The 22,086-nt window shown below is 56.9% G+C and overlaps 1 protein-coding gene across 5 annotated transcripts in view; it reads right to left on the bottom strand.

The window, feature by feature from the left end:
- MED27 (mediator complex subunit 27) overlaps window positions 1-22,086 on the bottom strand; it is a 234,882-nt gene that overhangs the window by 11,238 nt on the left and 201,558 nt on the right. For 2 of the 5 annotated variants that reach the window (XM_053204478.1, XM_053204477.1), the window contains 2 exons: window positions 20,184-20,246; window positions 9,171-19,523 (listed from right to left, as the gene is read on the bottom strand). The exons of 1 other annotated variant lie outside the window; for it this stretch is intronic. In XM_053204478.1, coding sequence (XP_053060453.1) covers window positions 19,269-19,523; window positions 20,184-20,246 — 318 coding nt within the window. In that variant the 3' untranslated portion in view covers window positions 9,171-19,268. Of the gene's footprint in view, window positions 1-9,170; window positions 19,524-20,108; window positions 20,247-21,566; window positions 21,732-22,086 lie in introns of those variants that run through there. 2 more of the 5 variants (XM_053204480.1, XM_053204479.1) reach the window with 2 other exon arrangements.

Genomic DNA, 22,086 nt, shown 5'->3' with positions numbered 1-22,086 from the left:
TACAGATGGAGGGAGCGCCCTTCACGTGATAAAAAATACACAGTAGAAACCCGCAGCAAACGTCATACTGAGAAGTGGGTCCTACAGCCTGAGACTGGTTTCCCGCCGTCACTGGTTTTCTTCTACGTGGTCCTGGCCTTCCTGACCAATGCGAATGAGCAAGACAAGAAGTGTAAGGATGGGAGGAAAAAGAACCACCATTGGGTTGTAGATGGTATCATCGCATGTGTTAAGGCTCTAGTCGAATCTACAACGCACTACCAGGGTCAGTAAGTGAATCCAGCAGGGCTGCAGAAACAGCACCAGGGCCGCTCTGGCTCCTTCCTTGTTCCAGAAACAAATGAAAAGGAAAGGAAATAGGATACAGGAATGAAATACGGAGGAATCGATCGAGGGAAAGGCACACGGGACCCACCGCGAGGCTGAACGAAGCCTGGAGGCCACCCGACAGCACCGTATCCATGCAAGTTTCCTGTCCGGGTCTGTACTCCAGTTCCGTTAGATGTCACCGTGGCGGGAGAGGCCACAGACCCTGTACTACATCTGCCCCTCCCTGTGAGTCCACCATTACCTCAAAATGCAAAGTGTTTGGGGCACCTGGGTGGCTTAGTCAGTTGAACGTCTGACTTCGGCTCAGGTCGTGATCTCACGGTTCATGAGTTCGAGCCCCGTGTTGGGCTCTGTGCTGACAGCGCAGAACTTGCTTGGGATTTTCTCTCTCCCTCTATCTCTGCCCCTCCCCTGATCTCTCTCTCTCTCTCTCTCTCTCTCTCTCTCTCTCTCAAAATAAATAAATTAATTTAAAAAAAAAGGATGCCCGTCATATTGGATTGGGGACCCACACATGACTTCATTCTACCTTAATTACCTCTTTAAATTAAAAAAAAAAAAACTGTTTTAAGTTCATTTATTTTGAGAGAGAGAGAGAGAGACAGAGAGAGAGAGAGAGCGCACAAGCCAGGAGGGGCAGAGAGGAGAGATAGAATCCCAAGCAGGCTCCGCACCATCAGCGCAGAGCCCGACGCGGGGCTCGAACTCACAAACTGTGAGATCTCGACCTGAGCCGAGATCAAGAGTCAGACGCTTAACTGACTGCACCATCCAGCCTTAACTGGCTCTTTAAAGGCCCATCTCCAAATAGGCACATTCTGAGGTCCTGGGGGTCAGGATGTCACCATCTGAACTCGGGGAGAGGCGTAGTGCAGTCCGTGGCATTATCTTCTCTAAGCAACAAAAAACTGAAAACAACCCACACGCCCACTGGTGGGGGGTTGGGGGACGCACCTGATACATGGGGAGCATGTATGTGATGGCACATCAGCCAGTTATTTATAAGGGGATAGAAACATATGTTTACGAACAGTTAAAGGTGCTCACAAGATGCCCGTGAGGGAAGAGAAAAATCTGGATCTCTATCGGCAAGGGTTTGATCAAAATAGTAATTGTGCTTCCTTCTGAGGATTGTGATTATGAGGAATTTTTATTTCCTCTTTGTGGTATTTTTTATTTCTCGCCTTTTTTTTTTAAACTTTTAAAAAAATGTTTATTTTTGAGAGAGAGAGAGAGAGAGAGAGAGAGAGAGAGAGAGAAAGAGAGAGAGAGAAAACACGGGAGGGGCAGAGAGAGAGGGAGACACAGAATCGGAAGCAGGCTCCAGGCTCCGAGCCGTCAGCACAGAACCCCACACGGGGCTCGAACCCACGAACCGCGAGATCATGACCTGAGCCGAAGTCCGACACTCAACAGACTGAGCCACCCAGGCCCCCCTCTCGCCTTTTAAAATGATGAACATGTAATATTTCTTTGATAACTTAAAAAAAAAAACCAACTTGTTAAAAAAGACTTTTATGGCACATTTTACCGCCCTGGGAATTCACCAGAGGAAACCGCGAAGAGAATCCCAGCAACTGGTAAGGTTGTCGTGTGTCAGCTGAGGGAATAGCTTCTCGCTGACTCAAACAGAAGGGTAGTGGGGCTCACCGCCTCGCCGGAGGAGGCCTGAGGACCCAGCTCGGCCAGTGGCAACGGTTCAGTGACATCACCACTGCCACCGGGCCCTGTCACTCCTCCCCCGGAGGGTCACTGCCCATCAGCGGGACCGATTCCGCAAGGTCCTTGCTTCTCACGGCTCAGCCCATCGGGGCGGGTGCTGCCCCGTTCGGCTCTGCCAGCTGGAAGCTTCCGGCCGACCCAGAGAAGGGCTTTGGGGGTCGGCGAGCAAACAAAATGGCACCCTCAGCTCTTAGGAACTAAGAGCAGAGATCAGAAAACTATGGGCCCGTGGGCAAAATTCGGCCCCACGCCTGTTTTTGTACAGCCCATGAGCTAAGAAGGTGAAGACTAGCCGGACACGTGAAGATTTTGGGAAATGCACATTTCAGTGTCCATAAAGCGTTATTGGTACCCAGCCACGTTCGTTTGTTTACATATTGTCCACGGTTGCTCTTGCACAATGATGGCAGAGTCGAGCAAGTTCAACAGAGACGTGCACCGTTAAGTACTGGCAGTCTGGCTCTTTGCAGAACGTTTGCTGACCCCTGACCAGGAGATCTTGGGGGGCTCATGCCCCGGGCAGGAGGTGAGACGGCTTCCCCGAGACGCAGCGTGTCTTCACGTTTTTGAGCTGCCGCGAGCGTGCCTCGGCCGCCTCTTGGTCTCTGCTTCCTGCTACCGGCCCGCTTCTGAACCTTGTTTTCTAGCGCTTTCCTCCGTAGCTCTTAGTTTCTGCATTCTCGGTTTCTGCTTCCACACCGGTCCTGCCTGCTCCCGGCCCTTCCTCTCTCCGTATCTTTTCAGCTCCTCTCTCTCCGGCTGGTCCAGCCTATCCAGGCAAGGCTTCTCACACCAGGGCCCTCGCCACTGTTCGTGCGCCCTCAGCCGTGGCCAAGGCGGGAGCCGTGAGATAGATACGCGGTATGGGTGTCCACGGCTGTCCACGTACAAGGAGATGTTTCCCTTCGGAGATGCTGGGGTGTGGACAGATATCACCACGTCCAAGCAAACCACGAGGTGATGCATACCTGTGACGTCTGCCTGAGCACATGCCAAGAGCGGAGGAGAGCCACCCCAGGCTGTCGATGGTGTGACAGTCGCCCCTTCCATGTACTGAGCCATCCGCCCCTCACACGCCTTGAGAGGCAAACAGGTGGCGCGGCCAAGCCTGTCGCCCTCTCCTCCCGGGCACCCGGCTGGACACACTTCCCAGCCTGCCTCGCAGTCTGGGGAAACCATGCGCTGAATTCCAGCCATGGAATGTGCGTGGCTCCCAGACTGGCCTGTGTGAACTCCTGCTTCCTCTTTCCCAGCATCTGCCAGCCGGACTTGGACACCAGGAAGAAACATGTAGACAATGGCAGAGAGCCTTCTAGCCAGGGTCTCTGGGTCACCGCGTGGAGCAGAGCCCTCTTGGCTGCCGACTGCACTTTTCATGAGTGCAGGAGGTTAAAGATGGTCACAGACTCTGTGTACTTCTCCCTCTGAAAGGAGAGGTCTAAATCTCCTCCCTTTATTTTTTATGTTTTATTTATTTTTGAGAGAGAGACAGAGTGAGAGGCGGAGGGGCAGAGAGAGAAGGAGTCACAGAATCCAAAGCAGGCTCCAGGCTCCGAGCTGTCAGCGCAGAGCCCGACGCGGGGCTCGAACCCACAAACTGTGAGATCATGACCCGAGCCAAAGTCCGAGGCTCAACCGAGCCACCCAGGCGCCCCTAAATTTCCTCCCTTTAAATGAGAGCCTTGTTACTCCTTTGACCAACAGAATATAGTGGCAATGACCGTGTCTGGACCCACTAAGCTTCCTGTCTCTTGGGAGCTCTCAGCCGTCTTGTGCAGCATTCATCCTGCTGAAGAGACCACACAGAGAGGCCACACGGCCCCTGGGAGACCCTGGGACTACACGAGAGGGAGAGGGCCTCTGTGTCAAGGCACCAGGCTGGCGAGAAAAGCCGTCCTGAAGCCTCCGGACAGATTCAGCCACGAGCTGAATACCACGAGTGATCACAACCGAAGCCACATGGAACAAAGATCACCCAGCCAAGCTCTGCCTGAATCCCTCACCCACAAAATTGTGAGATTTAATAGAATGGCTGCTGGTTTACATTGGTTTTCAAAGTACCTATTTAAAAAAAAATAATAGGGGCGCCTGGGTGGCTCCGTCGGTTGAGCGTCTGACTTTGGCTGAGGTCATGATCTCACGGTCTGTGAGTTCGAGCCCCGCGTCGGGCTCTGTGCTGACAGCTTGGAGCCTGGAGCCTGCTTCAGAGTCTGTGTCTCCCTCTCTCTCTGACCCTCCCCCATTCATGCTCTGTCTCTGTCTCAAAAATAAATAAAGATTAAAAAAAATAATAATAATAATAAAGCCGTAGAAAACCAGAGCAATGAATGAGAAATACATTTCTATTGTGTTATGGCATTAATATCTGGGGGTTTGTCTGCGAGCTGGTGTTACCTTAACTAATTCGGGGGATGCTTATTAGGCCTGTGTTACGGGTGAGGCACAGGATGTCCAACTAGCTCGCCCCAGGTGATGGGGAAGGCGGGAAGAGGGAGGACTCCACTCCAGGACGTCTAACGGGGCTGGCTCATCGGGCCAACTCTGCTCCTGGCTGATTGGCCGGGCCTGCCTGCCGGGTACATCCCGGTTTAATCTCCCCGTGCGCGTTCTGGGGACAGTTCTTTTCAAGGTGCATCACCTGTGCGCACGAGAGGCAAGCCCCGCTGTGCCAGCACGCTTCAAGCTGGTGCTCAGGGTCTGCGACCATCCTCCCGCCAAAGCCAGTCCCCAGGCCACAGCCAAGTCAGAGGGTGACGGAAATCGGCTGCCCCCACCGTGAGGATCCTCTGCCGTGGGGGAGGGGAGGAATCAGGACCTGCCCTTAACACCCCGGTCCTTGTGCGACGGCCACGTCCCATCTGGGGTATTTTGTCTGTTGTCCATTCTTTGACATTGTGAGTTCTCGTCCCACTGGGGAGGTGAGCTGTGGGTCCTCTGCCTGGGCCTGGATCCCCGGACCCCTGAGCCGGGCAGCCTGCCTCTCCCCCTGGGCTCATGCTGGCCGCCACCCCCTCCCTGTCCCCCTCACAGGCGTGAGCAGCCTCGGCCACCTGAAGATTTGCAGGGGGCCTGGGGACAGACAGAAGGTGTCGCCGCCCTCCCCAGCACACAGCAGGGCCGAGAGGAAGGTCTGCGCAGCTGGGGGGCGTGTCAAGAGAGCCTCTGGAGGGAGAGGCTGTCCGTCAAACCCAAAGGATTTTTAGCTGCAAACTTTATCAGAAGAAAGGCAGTGTCAGACCCGAGAGGCCCATCGTCTATCACGAGGCCGAGGCTCCTCTGGAAAGAGGGGAAGGAACCCCAGAAAGGCTGGAAGGGCCACCGCCTGGCTGGGGGGGGGGGGGTGCCTCCCCTCCCAGAGCTTCTGAAGGAGCCAGAAAGCACAGCGGTGACTCAGGGACTGGAGGCTCCTGACCTCCAGCTTGTCAAAGTGAAGAAGCGAGCCTTTCTGCCTTGAACAGCTGTGTCCTCTTCCCCCTTCATCAGAGTGGGTCCAGCGTCCGCGCCCTTTCTCTCGTCCCGGGCTGTGGAAACTTCTGGGTCCTGGATCCCTTCGGTGCAGGCTGCCGGCCCTCCCCCACGTGACACAGGTTTGCCAATGATGCCAGGTTGCCTGTCACAGAGCCCCGGAGCCGGGAGAGGCCGTTGGGGTCCAGGGACCCAGCTCAGATGGCCTCCCTACTCTGCGGGGCACCACAGGGCTTCCCTGCTACCCTGCCTCCTCTCCTTCCTGGACACTCTGGCCTCTGGTCGGGGGCAGCGGGTGTACCAGGCATGTGGGGCAGGGCACCCCGTGATGGCCGCTCTCTTCGCAGCTTCCTGGACCAGCCTGCGGGTGTCCCACGGACGCTCATGCCCCCAGTTCTTTTGTTCAAAGCTCATCTGTCCTTCCAGGCTCATTTCAAATGCCATCACCTCCAGGAAGCCCTCCTTGATACACAGGGCCCTCTCCTGAGCTCCCTGGAGCCCGCTGTCTGCTCCTCCCCGAAGGCCCTGTGACCCCACCGGACTGGATGCATCCTGAGGGAAGGACCCATGCCGGAAGCAGCACAGCTCTGGAGCACACAGCCCTGTGGTGGGACCCTACCTCCTCTACTTTTTAGCTTGGGACCTGGGGTAGGTCCCTTATCCGTTAGCGGGCAGTGAGACTATGGGCAAGGGGAAGGTTCCCCTAGAGATGTGGGAGCCGGGAGACCCCGCTGGGCTCTGGGCCACAGGGACCTGAACTCAGGGAGGGCTGTGGGCACTGGGGTGGGGGTGAAGGATGTGCCAGGGCTGGGTGGGAGGGAGGAAGGGGTCCCAGGTTCTGGCCTGTTCCATGGCTTGGGGACCCCAGGAGCCAGGCAGGCCTTAAGCTGGAGTTGGCCGAGCCGAGTGTCCTGCTCCGACCTCGGCCAGAGTCGAGCTTGGGGATGAAGGCCAGGCACAGCTTTGGGGCGCCTGTCCCCCGTTTCCAGTTCTCTGGGAATGCTGCTTCCCAGTGACGGAATCTCACTGGAAGCTGTCAGCCCGTGTCTCCGTACCTTCCCTTGGTTCCCTGGACCCGCGGCCTCAGGGAGCCCCCCACCCCCGAGCAGCTGAGAAACAGGAAGCAGTTTTGTTCCGCACGCTGGGCTCGCACGGGGAAAACATTCACAATGGCTTCGTGAGAGAATCTGGCTTTTATGACAACTGATTACCCGGTGGCCAAAACAGATCTGGTATTTCACTTCCTATTTCCCCCACTTTGTCTTCTTAAAAAAACCAAAACAACCACACATTTCAGAAGCCGGGCTCCTCTGGAGGTGGTTCGGGATGGAACCAGCCCTGTGAGCACATCCCACGTCCCTGTGTAAAATGATGCTGGTTTTGCCAAGGACAAACGCACCGTGTTACTTCCCTCTGGAGGACATTCCGTGTCGGCTCGGAAACCAAACCTGGAGCTGGGCCGACAACGCAAGTGCTTTGCTTTACACGGATACCAAACTATCGTCATGGCCGCGACCCGCAGCGATAACAAACCAAGAACAGTTAGCATTCGGCGGTTCTCTGGCATGTTCGTTGAATCTACACAAAATCTAGGTATCCCTTCTGTCGAGGACGCCTCCGGCCTGTGCTTGGTTGCCTCTCCCGACGGGGAACTTACTACCTCGAGCAGCCGATTTGTACAAACAATTGCAGGTGTATGTGTCCAGTGTCTTCCCAGGGGGTGCTGGCGAGTGTTAGACCTCTCTTGCTTTCAGATAGCGCTCCTGGTCGCAACGGACTCTGGCACCTTCTACGGGCAAGGGTAGAATTTGAGAGACGTCCGACACTCCCAGAACTGTTAGAAGGAACGAATGGCAGAAGCCAAGGCTGGCGGGGCGGCTGGAAGCACAGTGGGCCTCGAGGGAGAGCTGGGAGGCTGCGGCTGCTGGCCCCCCCGGAGTGGCTGCGTGTTCCTCTGTCCCTGAACCTTTGCTCCATTTCCCTAGAACCCAGAGGCGGCCTCCGACGGGCTGAGCCAGGCACATGCCTTGCCTTGGTTGGCAGCTGGTGGTTGGTGGGGAAGAGGAGAGGAGGGGAGGGTCAGGGTCCTTCTAGGCCGAGCAAGGTGGGTGAACCCGGGCTCCCAGGCGACCCACACGGCACCCATTTCCTCCCCGCTTGCTAAGCTCACGGAGGCCAGGGAGTCACGTTGGCAAGGTTTTACGTGACCTCCCCCTCTCCCTCCTTGGCACGGCCTCCGCCCCTCACCTCAACTACTCGGAACCCATAAGAGCAGCGGCTTATCTGGAAGGGGCAGGAAACGACCTGTAAATGCAGTGCCCACACCGCATGAGCCCCGGGGGCTCATCTCAGGATCGTTTCTCGTGGTTTTGGCTTCCTGTGGGGCTGTGTTTCTCAACGGTCTCCGCAAACCCAACGTCTTGGTACCAAGATGGGCCTCAACAGCTGTGTCCTTCTCTCTTTCCCGAGGTCCGGCAGCAAGACAAGCCAAAGACCCACGTGGCATCTGTCCCCGTGGGCCAGCAGGGAGGAGCCAAGCATCCCAGCCTTCAAGGTAGAACGGAGATGTGACACGGGGAGGAGAGTCGTACTACCGGCTGGCCTCACCTGCTTTGCGGAAAGGGAGACTCAGAAGGGTAAGGGGGCAGCCAGGAGATCAGACAGAGCACGGTGCCCGTGCCTTAGGGTACAGGAGGGCCAGTCACCTCAACTCCATCTTTAAAATCCCACTCTTCAGCTGGAGAGGCAGCGTGGCGGTAGCTATGAACTTGCACCTTGCAGCCAGGGAGACATGTGACAGCATCTGGGCGGTGACTTAAGCTCTCTGAGCCTGCTGTCTTCTCTGCAAGAGCAGCTCAGGGCCCTGCCGTGGGGGCAGGGCCGGATCGCAGAGACGAAAGGCTCGTGGGCCGCAGGGACCTGCCTTGCCCAGTCCGTGTTCTTTGAGGGTAACTGGCATCCGGAGACCGAAAGAGGTGGGGCGGACGGGTCCGACCACTGTGGACCAATGCAGGACACTCAGGCAGACAGGGAGTGTCCTGAGCTGACCCGCGGGGCTGGCGGAGGCCTCGTGGGGCCTGAGTCCCCGGGTCCGCCACTCGCTCTGCCCAATCCTGCTTCCGCCCTCCCCTGTCCGCGGGTATTGATGGATAATAACGCCTTGTCGCCCATCTCAGCACCTGCTTCCTAAGAACACAACCTGCTGCCGTGGGCATGTGGGTGGCAAGCCCTCGGTGAGCTTGCCACATGACATCCTGTTACCACCCTACGTCCTGTAACCACGGGACGTCCCGCGACCTCGTGATGTCCTGTGACCACGTGATATCCGGTTACAACGCGACTTCCGGTTTCCACGCTGCTATTACTATTGCTAAGCCTATCTCAACTCGGAAGTCAGGTTGGAAGACAAGTAGATGAATTCGAAATTCAGTGGAAACGAAAAGCCAGAGGCCCGAACGAGCAGAGATGGCCAAAGCCCAGGTAAAACGTCCCATCTGGGATGGGGATGCTTAAGGCATCTGTCCTCAAACAGGCCGAGACTCAGCCCCGGACCCACATTGGCAGTTAGAAATGCACATAAATTGAGGTTAGGAAAAGAGGATCAGAGAAGGAAGAGGTTTAAATGGGAGGTGACGTCATCGGTCACATGGGGCACTGGTGATGTTTGGAGAGGCAAGTTGTTCTGAGCTGAAATGCCAGCTTCTTTCCTGACGCCCTTGTCGGTGTCACCGCCCATCCAAGTTCACGGGTGGCAGGGTGATGACGTCTCCTACTCCCCAGCACATACAGCTGCATGAATCAGGGCTGGGGAGAGTGGGAACACGGACCAGAATATCTCTTGGTATTTAGTAATGGTGGGAAAGGACATGGGTGGGAAATCGAAGAACTTTGCCGCGAAATGCCTGGTGAGAGCTATTCTAAGAGGAGTCGGTGTTGTAAATAAGTTCCACTCCATCCTCCCATTAACCCCTTGAAATTGGCTGTGAAAGGATCTTGCTTGGCGACGGTCAGAGAACCATCAGTGGCTCCTCCGGGAGCTGGAGGGCAGGGATGGCTCGGGCCGCACTTGGGGGAAGGTGAGCTGCAGACAGATGCAATCGTGGGGGAACCATCGGTGTGTGTGTGGGTGGGTGGGGGGGACAGATCAACGGTGAGGCTTTTCCGTCTCTGGGTTTCCCTTTCAGGAAAAGGTGCGCAGCCCAGGATATGCTGGGCTGCCCGGAGGAAACACAGTGAGGGTGCGTGAATGCAGGGGCGGCCCTCTCTCTGCCTCTGCTTCCAGAAAAGGCGCTCCCTTCCTTAGCGCGGACTTGCAGAAGGGCCTCCGGGAAGCGGGCAGCCGTGCTGTGCCGTCCTTGGGGTGTGGAGCCACAGAAACCACCGAGACCAACCCCTCCGGCAGCAGAGGTGGCCCCCTGTTCCGTCCTGGATCCAGGCGGGGACACGGGGCCCCGCCAGGGAGCTGGGGACAAGCCCCTCGTCCTGGGGTGCGAATCCCCCCACACCCGGCACCAGTTTCCCTCTCCTGCTCCCAGCCACCCAGGAGCGAAGGAACACACTGGTAGATTTTACAGGGTGGCCCCTGAGGCCTGAGCAAGAGGTGAACTCAGGGCTCCCTCATTCGGGCAGGACGCACCCACTAGAGGCCAGACCCGGAAGAGGGGCTGCGGACGCACGGGCGACGGTCCCCGCCTTTCCGCACACGGGGAGCACAGGACCACGCTGCAGGGCACTGCACGGGTAGGCGGGGTGCTCTGAGAGGGGAGACGCCCTCTCCCACGTGAGCTGGGGAAGGGAGAGGGCAGGATTCACCCGCAGCTCAAGGTGGGGAAGGAGAGCCAGGCTGGGAGACAGCTGCGCCCTGGAGGAACCCGGGAGGGTTGGGCAGACGCCAAGAGGAGCACAGTGTTTGAAGGAGGAGGTGACTGAGGAGGCTGGCAGGTGTCAGGCAGGGACACTAGGTTATGCCAGGTTTGCAGCACCCGCTGTGGGGTCCTGCTTGCTCTCCCGGACCCCTCGCCGGGGGGGTGGGGGGGGGGGGGAGGCCACGCCAGCAGGACACTCCAGAAGCATAGCGGAGGCGCCCGCTGGCGAGGAAGGGGGACCTCCTGCTGACAGCCGTGTGGGCGAGTGAGGAATCGTATCCCCCAGCCCCAGTCAGGCCTTCTGGGGACTGTCCCTGCCATTCTGATGGAAACTTCCAGAGACTCTGAGGCAGAGCAATGCAGCAAAGACACTCCTGAATCCCTGACCTGCAGAAGCTGTGATGTATTCAAGGTTTGTTCCTTAAGCCACTAAGCTTTGGGGCAATTTGTTACACAGCGATGACAACTAATACTGAATTTAGTTGTAAAATATATATTTTTTTAAGTTTATTTTGAGAGAGAGAGAGAGAGAGAGAGAACGTGACTGGGGAAGGGGGGAAGGGGCAGAGAGACAGAGGGAGAAAGAGAATCCCAAGCAGGCTCTGCGCTGTCAGCTCAGAGCCCAACGCAGGGCTTGAACTCATAAACCGTGAGATCATGACCTGAACCGAAACCAAGAGTTGGATGCTTAACCGACTGAGCCACCTATTTCGTTTTAAATAGGTCCTCAGTCATCAGAGGGGATCTGTAGATGCTTGATTTCAAAATACAGCCTCCAAGTATTCCATTTCGGTGACAGGTGTCGAGGGCCCGGTTTCTGGTAAGTTCATCTGCTGATTACCCCCACACCACAAGGGCGGGGGATGCCGAGGTCCGTGGAAACACCTGCCCGATACGTTGTACCGTGCACAGGAGGCACACGGCGCAGGGAAGGAAGGAGCAAGGCCCTGGAGTTAGAGAAGGAGAGCTGTTTGCTGTGACTTGATGGCTTAATCAGCCGATCGATACTGTTCGCAGGGCAGAGGGAGTGGGGAGCTGAGATGAAAAATGCATGAGGGGCCGGGGCGTGGGGGGGGGCCTGGGAGGAGCACAGAGAAAGCCGGCCTGCTCTATTTGCCCAACGCCAGCCAAGAAATTAAATCGGCACAGAGGCCACGGGCAGCCACCGGGCTGACTGCAGCTGGGCGCGCACGCGCTCAGCTCCTTTCTCGTCATGAGGCAGAAACGCGCTCATTAAATCGCTTTTCCTGACTAAAGATGGATTCAGTAACCTTCAGCGGGTGTGAAACACCAAGCAGACGCCAAAATCGTGCGGGTCTCGGGAGACGCTGATGGAATCGGGGTGCTAATGATCTTGGGGCCAGCAGCCAACATGACACAGGAGGAGGAGAGCTCTCAGCACGGGCTGGGCCTTCCGTGCGCCTGTGACTAACACCACGTCCAGGAACAAAAAAAGGCAATTAACTGGAACTCTCAATTAGCTCCTGGGGAAGGTGAGAAAGACACAGGAAAACCAGCTCAGACTGAGGACTGTGTAAAAAAGCCAGCTTCCGCCGGCCATCCTTGGATCCATTTGGGTCAAATTCAGCCGTGATGCGGGGGCCAGAACAATGACGGCTTAGACGAGATGGCCTAGCTGTCGCCCACATAAAGGACGACCGGGGAGGGAATGCCAAAGTTGCCAGAGAGCCAGACGCCCTCTATCTTGCTGTTCTGCCATCCCCAGCACGTGGCTTCTACCTCGTGGTCCGTGACGGCTGCCTGCGTGCCAGCCATCACGTCCACGCTTCAGCCGGGAGGAAGGAGGACGGGGCCGAAACGCCCTCCCACCTCTCGCCATCCCCTTAGGAACCCCTCCTGGCAGTTATACGTAACTAGAGTCACACGTCAACGGTCACTCCGATTTGCAAAGCAAAGGAGCTGGGACGGGAAGTCTTTATCCCAGGCTCTTAGGGGGAGCGCTATGAGAAGGAAGAATGGAAGTGTGGCTGTTGGGAAGGCAGGGGGCTCTGGCACGTCCTGAGTCAGAACACATTCAAATGGAAACAATGTCTCCAGTCAACACAAGACACTGACCTGAGTGCACTCAGGGGAGGGGAGGCTGACGAAAGGGGCGCGTGAACCGCCCTGGAAGGGGCAAAATGGAACATGACAGAATGTTAAAAGTACATGGACTGAGTCATGTAAATCGTGGCATTTAAGTCATGATGCTATTCGTGCTACAAAGTGTAAAAACGCTAACCTTTATCCAGACAGCAAACAAAAACGTACCCTGGCCGCATCTAAGTAATCACCAATCCGGCTCGCCCTCAGAGCCCCGCTATTTTAGTCACACTGTGTGTACCGCTCGGCAAGGTCCTCAGTCTGGACCCTGGGCTCCACAGCCCGCGGAAAGGTTTTCCGTTAATCCCCTTAACCCTCAGCTAACCATGAAGCAAGCCATCAAAAAAGCTTAGGTTCGGAACAGCACCTACTATGTGCTTAAAACCTACTGGGGGTAACAGACAGATTGATCCAATACTCGCAGGAGTAAACAGAGCATGTCCGGTGTGTTAAGGGCCAAGAAAGCCAGGGACAGGGGCGTGTTAGTTAGGACAGGGTTAGGCCGTAAGCGACAGAGACAAGGTAACAGCAGCTTCAGCAACACAGTTTACTCTTCTCGTTCGCTGAGCCCGGAGGTGGGCAGACAGGGCCGGCGTGGAGCCCATCAGGCATCGAGCCTGTTCTACCTTGTTCTGCACGTGTGGACTCCATTCCCAAGCCCCCTTCCTGATCTAAGGGCCTCCATTCCCAAGACCGCTCCATGGTCCAAGATGGCAGCTAAGTATCCCACGGCACTGAAGAGGAAAAGAGACCGCGGGTGGGGGGGAGGGGGGGCCCTGTCTGGGCTTTCAGACAGGCTCACACATTTTTGACACCCCTCTGAATCAGAGCAGGGTCTGGGTCCCCTCCCTTGAATCTGGGCCACCCTTAGTGACAGGCTGACTGAAGCGATGCTATATAATTTCCCAGGCTAGCGTAGAAAAGACGATACAGTGTCCACACGGTTTTCTTCGGACGTTGATGCTCGGGGCCCAGCTCCATGTGGTGGAGAGGCCCAAGGCGGGGGGGGGGGGGGGGGAAACCAAGGCCCAAGGGAGCCTCTGGAGAGGGCTTAAAGGGGAGCGAGGGAAAGGTTCCCGGGAGGAGGGGGTAGGGGAGCCTGTCGTGAACGTGGCGCTGGTCAGTGTGCAGCAGTGGAGTGTGATAAAGCAGAAACCAGGGCATCTGCCCCAGGACGCGCGTGCCCCCCCGAGGGAGACGTCGAGGCCCGGTGCTTCGTTTCTTCCAGCTGTCCACGGCAAGACGCAAGAGGCACGATGGGTTAAAAAGGAAACTTTTCCGTTTTTAATTGAAAGGAAAATGCAAAAGAGCCGTAACTTGCCGGGTTTGAAAATAAAACTGTTTTCTCATTCCCGGCTTCTCCAGATGGCAAAGGAATCTCCAATGGAAAAACTGGCCTCCGGGCAAAGATCAAGCCCAGGCTGGGAACGGATGATCCTTTGCAATACCTCAGAGGCACTTAACACGGTGCCTCCTTTTGCCAGCCACCAGCTTACTGCCGTTCGGTTCCGAGTTCGTCCTTCGTCGCCTGATCTAGAAGATGGATCGGGGCCCTTTAAATGGTTCTTTGCCCACTGGCATGGTGTTCAGCACGGACAAGGGTGTGTCTGTGTGTGGAGGGGCGGGCCTGGGGCTAAGAATGGCCAGGGCTCTAACTGAAGCACGTGGACTGAGGAGGGGGTGAGGGGTCGTTCTCCAGGGGCAGGGTGACGTTCATTTTATCCCAAGAAGGGTGACGCCACCAAGGTGTCTGGATTCTTGTCATCATGTGCTCCCGCGGGGCGCGTGCCGTTCACAGACACGGCTCGTGGCGGGATGGCATGGCTGACACGTGCCTGGCGGCCTTGGGGCACCGAGGCATCAGGCTGCAGAACCCCCGGCCTCTCTGCCTCGAGGAGCGGTTCGATGTGTTTTGCAGCTTAGCTGGAAATGCTAGTGAAAGCCCTTTGCTCTGGACGACTACAAGCTAGGTTCAGATCATCGGTATTTATATTCTGAGAAAGGAGGCAGGGGTGCTCTCGTTCCCCGGAGCCCTCAGCCCTTCCCCCTGCGGAAAGAGCAAGGTGCCTTGGAGCTGAGGCAGAGGGCGTGGCCTGGGATCCCTCACGGAGGGCTGAAGACAAGTTACACGGCGTCACACACGCACCCACTCAAAGGCTGTCCGGGGCTCTGCGGGCCCACGGCCAGGACTCGGCCGCGTGGGGAGCTGGTTTCTCTCGCTAATCTCACGACCATCCCTTGGCTATGGCCCCCAAGTCTTTGGAAAAGTCTAGAACTACCCGCCGGCTTCCTCATTAGCTCCCTACTCTTTTATGCTCCCAAGTTTTCCTGAACTTTGCCGGTTTGCAAACTAATGGAAAGAAACAGGAAGGACAGCAAATTAACTATGGCCTTTTGGCGATCATTAATTTGACCAACTACCCTTTGGAAATGAAAGGCCAGCGCCTATTAGCTTTAGGGGCATCGAGTGCAAAGTCAAATATCAAAAGGCCATGGCAAAAGAGGGGCCCCGTCCTAATCAAGGCAGGGAGGTGCGGCATATTCGCAGAAACGCAGATAGGACTGGGAAATGGGGCGGTGTCCTGTGAGCCTGACATTCTCTTCAGAACACTTCCACTCCTGAGACGGGGTTTTACATCTCTCGTGCTGAAGATTACGAGAAGGTCCCGACGTACCGCTGAGGCCGTTCCGCAGTGTCTGCAGAGGGCAGGCCACCCCACGGCATTGCCATCAAATCTCTGGATTCTTCTCGGAATCTCATCTTTGTGGGAACGAGAGACGGGAGGGGGTCAGAGAGGCAGGAGACAGAACAGGCCCCCCACGGACGACTATGCCCCCCAGCATCCACGCTCGTGCCTGCACTGGAGTCACTGACAAGGCTGCCTGCGCCGTCTGGCCCTCTCCCATTCGACGTGCGAACCGTATCCTGGCGACAAGCACCAGTATGCAGTAGGCGCACAATAAATACCTGGTGTGGTCCTTCGCAGGACTCGCGCGCCTGCACGGCCAAACTACTGGCCCGATTCCCAGATGAATCCAGGCTCATGCGGACCACGTAACTGGCCCACGGTCGCCTGTCTAGGGGCAGAGCAGAAACCCGAGCCCGGCTTTCTTTCTCTCATCAACATCTGGCAAAGGTTACTGAGTGCCCGCGCTGTGCGAGGGGACAGACCAGTGCCCCGGACAGACGCAGTCCCTGCCTTCTGGGAGCCGACACTCTCGTGGGTGTCAAGAGGGCGCGGCTGACGGCGTCCAACGCGAGGGCTGCTCGGAAGAAACGAGGAAGGGGGCGGGAAGGGATGGGGATCACTCCCACAGCGAGCGGTCAGGGGACGCCTGCCCCGTCGGGTGACTCTCCCCGGAGGCTGAAGGGAGCAAGCCCGGGTGACATTTTCCGTGGTCCCCTTCAAATCGAAGCGGAAGACGATTTGGACTCAAGCTAACAAATACGGTAGCCGTAGACACGGTAATCTTTGCCACCTATCGAACACTTCCTATCTGTGGCCCGTTTCCAGGGTATTTACATGATGTGTGGGGTAAACGACTCCGGCAGTTATTTGAGAAAAAAACAAACCTAAATCTCGGTGATTTGCCAGAATAAAAGGTTTGAACGTTTACTTCGCTCACACAAAACCCACCGCGGGGGCTCCTGGTGGGGAGGCTCACCCGGGCAGCCAGCTCTTCTGTGGGTCCGGACCCGGGGATCCGGGATCTTTCCATCTTGTTCCGTCGCCGCGTGTCACTTCCGATGCTGCCTCAGAAAAGGCAGAGAGAGCAGGGCAAACGCAGGCCTTCTTTTGGCCACCTCTGAAAGGGACACAAAACTGGGGTGCACACCCCGCAGCCCTGCTTAGACACAGGGGGGCCGGGAAATGTGGTCTGTCGGGTGCTCTGGGGCAGGAGATGGTTTGGACGGGCATCGGCTTAGCGATCGGGAAGAAAGCGCGCGAGCATGTGCGAGCGCCGTGTGGCTTTCGGGAGGAAGAATGTCTGGGCTGAGAAGAACAATCCAGAGGCCGGGGACGGGGAACTCGCTGGCGCTCCCAGGAGGGAAAGGATCCTGTTCTGGAGGCTCTTTCCACTCCAGGCCCCGGGCCCCCCGCCCCTTCCATGTTTGAGGATGGTATCCTCCCAGAGGAAGGTGACAGGAAGCATGAGGCCCAGGTGACGGGTGAGGACAGCCCCTGTCTTGAGCGCGGGCCCACTGCAGTCCGTGGGCTGGTGCTCCACCCCTCCCTGGGGTCCTGGAGCAGGCGCTGAGGGCAGGAGGGGAAGGGGGGAAGTCAGCTGGTTTAAACGGCTTCCACATCCAACAGACCCTATGCCCTCCTTTCCCCTCCCAAGGCACAGCCGTCAGTGTGGGCTCTCTGGGTGGCCTGGCGATCCAAGAGGCTGGGAGCTGTGTGTGGGGAATCTCCCCCAGGAAGCCCTCCCGGATTCCCTCCAGTCGCCTCACACACGCTTGCTTAAGCGTCAGGACTCGGCACACTGCCACGCATCCGACCACAGGCACGAACCGCCTGTCTTCCGGGACAGGGAGGGCCGGAGCTCCCCTGGTGTCAGACTGCTCCTGACAGAGACGCTTCCCCGAGCACTGCTACTGGGCTGTCACTGCCAACGCTTTCATAACCTGTGCCCCAGCGGGATCTATTTCACCCTGACACGGTAGGCCAAGTGGTGTCCCAAGAAGTGTCGGGGAAGTGGAAAAGCGTAGGCTGAGGGCTGCTTGGCTGTGGTCCTCGCCGTCGCTCACCTGCCGGGTGAGTGAGGACGGGTCTCCAGGCCTTGGACGCTCTGACGGCCCATCAAGTGCACAGGCTGAAACAAAAGGCAGCTAAGGTCGCTGCCAAGATCGGAGATCAAGATCACTGCCAAGATCAAGATCGGAGATCTACACGGGGCTGTAAGTCAAGACGGAGGGAGAGTGAGAGGGAGAAGGAGGAGAAAGAAGAGGAGGAGTGGGGTGGGACACAGAGGCGGAAACAAGGTTCCGAACGGCAGAATGCTGGTCCCCTAAAACCCAAACAGGTTAGACTTGACACCAAAGGCATGATGCGTAAGTGGAAAAAACGGACAAACGGGACCTCATAAGAAGTGAGTATGTGTGCTCTGTGAAAGATCCCCTTAAGAGGATGAAAGGCAAGCTACAGCCCGGGAGAAAATAGGTGCACGTCATATGACCGACACAGGATCCGCACCTAGAATGTAAGAGGAACTCCCAACGCTCAACAGTAAAAGATCATCCAAGTGGAAAATGGGCAAAACACATGCACAGACCTTTCACCTGGGCTGATACACACACATGGTAAATAAACAGGCCCACGACCGGCTCCTCAGCAGCGTTAGCTATTTGGGGGTGGGGGGCCAGGGGGGAGGTTTGCAAATAAAAAGCACACTGAGCTGGTGCCTCACACACCTGTCCAGTGGCTAAAACAGGAAGTGGCGCCGACGCCAGACGCCGGTGGTGATGTGGAGAAGCCGGATCCCTCAGACGGCTGGCGGGGAAGTCAAGTGGCACAGCCACTCTGGAAGATGGTTTGGCAGTTCCTTTAGAGCTGAAAACGGACTTACGGGGCGGCCCAGCGATCGTCCTCACGGGCGTCCACTTCCACGCAGACACATGCGCACAATGCTCCCGGCAGCTTTACCCCGAAGAGCTGCAAGCCGGAGGCTCCCAACGTCCCCGCGTGGATAAACGGTCGAGGTGTGGTGACACACGGCACGGCATATTCCTTAGCGATGAAGAAGAGTGGTTGGCTGATATGCACAATGACCTGGGTGAGCCACAAGGAGACGAGGCTGAGCGACAAAAGGCAACCTCAGGAGGAGACGCGGTGCGTGATTCCAGGCATGTGACGCCAGGTGACAAAGACGGTCACGGAGATGGGGAACGGATCGGTGGCTGCCTGGGGACAGGGATGGGGAGAGGAGGCGTGCATGGCTAGAAAGGGGTAGGACGAGGGGGTCTGGACCGTGGCAGTGGTTCCACAAAGTGGCACCAGGGCAGAGGGCTACACACAGACACACACAGCGCGTGTGGAGCTGGTGACGTCTGGATGAACTCTGGGCACTGCACCAACGTCAGCTACTGTAGATGTGAACACCGGGGAGGGGGTGGGGGGCGGCTGGCGAAGGGCACACGGGCCTTCCGGACAGATCTTTGCAACTTCCCCTGAACGTACAATTACTGTAAAATAAAAAGCTACAGGAGGCCAGCAGGAGACTCATGGTCTAAGCTGTGGCCATCGGACACTGGAAGGCCATCGCAACCCAAAACTCAGGACAAAGCAAATAAAACAAACGGGACCCCGAGGGCAGTGTCACTCCCAAGGCAGGAAGAGGTTCGGGACAGGCTGCTGACCATCCACCAGAACAGGCTTGCTTCCCTTCAGAGAGAGTTTCTGCCGGACCCACGGCCGCCCAGTTAGAGACCACGTTTCCCAGGGGCCCTTGCAGCTGGGTCTGCCATGTGACTGAGTTCTTACTAATGAAGTTCAAGCGGAAATGACACGTGCCAGTGCTGGGTCTGGGTCTTACAACAGCGGGCACGTGTTGCCACGTATCCTTCCCTTGTAGTGAACTTGGACGGGGCCAGTGGCCCAGCTGCCACCATGCAGACCGCGTCCTAGGCCAGGCGGTAGGGCGACAGGGTAGGAGGAACAGGATCGCTGAGTGGCTGCACCCAGCGGAACAGTCCTTTAATCGGAACCGCCTCCCCTTGGGGGTTCAGGGCAAGAGGAGTGTCCCCATTTTTTTCAAATTTTTTGTTTTTAATGGTTATTTTTATTTTTGAGACAGAGGGAGACAGAGCGTGAGTGGGGGAGGGGCAGAGAGGGAGGGAGACACAGAATCAGAAGCAGGCGCCAAGCTGTCAGCACAGAGCCCGACGTGGGGCTCGAACCCACGAACCGCGAGATCATGACCTGAGCCGAAGTCGGACGCCTCACCGACTGAGCCACCCAGGCGCCCCCGAGAAGGGTCTACGTTCTTTAAGCCACTGTATTTTGGGGCCTCTGCACTAGAGCAACTTAGCCTTTGCTAAACGGGAAAAAAAGAAAGCAGGTTTCAAAACAGAATACGGCAGGATCCTATTTTTGGCAAAAAAAATGGGATGCGCACAAACTTACCCATATGAGGGTCTGGAAAGAGATACAGCAAAATGCTCTGTTAATTATCTCTGGTGGGTGGGAATTATGGCTATTCTTTTCTTTGCTCGTCCACATTCTCTTAATTTTCCATAAAAGGAACACATGCGTCCCTCTAGTAATTAAGAAAGCAAGCTGATGGGAGACAACAGAGGTAGGAATCAGGGAAGTGGGACAGTGCAGTTAAGTAACAGTCCATCCCACGGCGTGGGGGCTGACAAGGTTCGCTGGTGTCCCCGGCCGGCTCCCAGGCTCCTGGCCTCTGTCCTCCTGCCTCTCTCCCTGAGCCCTCTTCTCTCACCGCCCCCCTGTCCCCCCACCCGCCCCGAGGGACACGTCACTCTTTTGTCTCTATCAGGCTTGGACAAGCACGGTGCCACTGAAGCCGGCTGCCGGCAGCACCCGCCAGTTCAGCCAGCACCAAACCACAGCTCATATGGTCCCAGAGGATGGCCAATCTCCAGTGGAAATTTCAAACTCAATTGGCACAGAGACAGGCTGGAGCTGTCCTTGAGTAACTAATCATCTTAAAGCTGCCGAGATGGCGCTTTACCTGGATGTGCTCGTGAACTCTAAGGTTTGTCTCTTCCAGCACGAATGACAGGGAGCGGCCAACCTGCAATTTAAAATTCAACTTGAAAGTGATTTTTGAGGTTCCTTTCCGCTAACTGAAGGAGCCGGGGAGGGGATGGGAGCAGGGGGAAGGATGGCAGAGACGGGAGAAAGAAACCCGCCTGTCCTAGAAAGTGAAGCCTGATTATTCCCCCGAGCAGGTGCAGACAGACCGCAAGGGCTTGACGGCAGGCAGGCTCGCCCACAGCACCCCTGCGCCGGCTCGTCTTCGATGCGCGCGTCGGGCAGGCCTGAATGAGCTCCGAGCAGGTGCAACGGAATCGGCCCACCCTTTCCTGTCAGATGCAGGACAATTAAAGTTCACCGAGATCATCCTGGGCAGAGATGCAGAGGCCGGGAGGCGCAGACAAGCAAGGTGAATCGTTCTACCTTGTCCTCTCTCCTGCACACCTGATGGCCTGACGATGCCTCCCGTCAAGTTGGCCAAGGTTCCAGATCTTGTGAGATCCTGGTGGTGAGGCTGATGTCCCTTCTCCTCCCCACGAGGGTGACCTTACAAGGCTCTCGATTTAGCATCAGGCCCGCACTCCTGACAGTCTTAACGCGATGGAGAGTTTGCACGTTAACACTGAAAGATCACCATTTCGTGCCTACGGCTTTCCGTCGATGGTGTGAAGTAGAAAAATATCACTCGATACCAAAAGGCCAGTTCCCAATTTAGTTCAGGAAAAAAAAAAAATCTGGACAACCCTGCCCAGATTTCCTCATTCCGTTCTGTCAGGTCCTAACGACCGCCCCGCTGACGAGCGGTCACCCGGCCGGCAGACGGCACAGGTACCTGCCTCACGGATTTTCACGGCAGAGGGGCACGCGCAGGACCGAGATTTCTAAGTTCGGGCCCAGAGAACTCAGGTCCCACACCGCGGCAGAGCGGGGACCAGCCCCTTTGCCTCTCAGGAGGCGGCTTTGCCGCGAAGCAGCCACAGCGCGTGGTGACGAGGTCTGACACCCAGCCCCTGGGTAGACTGCTGCGTGAGACCCTCACCTGCTGGTTCCGTCTGTGTGACGAGGGGAAACAGCACGCGCCCACTTGGGGTGAGGCACCTGGCCCAGAGCAGACGCCGAGCTGTGGGGGTCACGACTAAGTCACTTACTGTACCTGGTAGGTCTGGCTTAGAGGTCACCTTGGACAGCCTAAGTAGCATCTGGGCAGCACGCTCACTGATGGCCACGCTCCTATCCGCAAGAGGCATCAAAGGAGGATTCCGGAACCTGATGCCCTCGCTCCTGGGGCAGCAGGCCTCCCGGCCACCCTGCAACTGGTCCCGACGTACCCCCAGTCCCTACCTGTGCCGACTTGGGGTCAAAACATTGTCTGGATTTTAATGGCCGACGACAAAGCCAGTCTCCCTCGTGTCCGTCTCTCAAGCCGCCAAGCATTCGTGGATTTGGCGCAAACAAGCTCGTCACCCTTCCAGCCTCGCTCAACTCGCCAGACCTCAGCACGACTTCCTTTCAGCTTTCCCCTCTCAGGACCGAAGAGCAGAAATGCCAGAGATGGGAAGGCCATGGTGGGTGACTGGCCCGGCCCTTGTACTTCTCACCCCCCCCCCCCCCACCACATTTAATTTGGGAAAGATTTTTTTTTATTTTTATTAAAAAAAAAATTTTTTTTTTAAACGTTTATTTATTTTTGAGGCAGAGAGAGACAGAGCATGAACGGGGGAGGGGCAGAGAGAGAGGGAGACACAGAATCGGAAGCAGGCTCCAGGCTCTGAGCCATCAGCCCAGAGCCTGACGCGGGGCTCGAACTCATGGACCGCGAGATCGTGACCTGAGCTGAAGTCGGACGCTTAACCGACCGCACCACCCAGGCGCCCCAG

This window comes from Acinonyx jubatus, chromosome D4 (assembly GCF_027475565.1).
Source record: "Acinonyx jubatus isolate Ajub_Pintada_27869175 chromosome D4, VMU_Ajub_asm_v1.0, whole genome shotgun sequence".
Taxonomy (NCBI): Eukaryota; Metazoa; Chordata; class Mammalia; order Carnivora; family Felidae; genus Acinonyx; species Acinonyx jubatus.
This window is presented reverse-complemented; position numbering and strand designations above follow the sequence as displayed.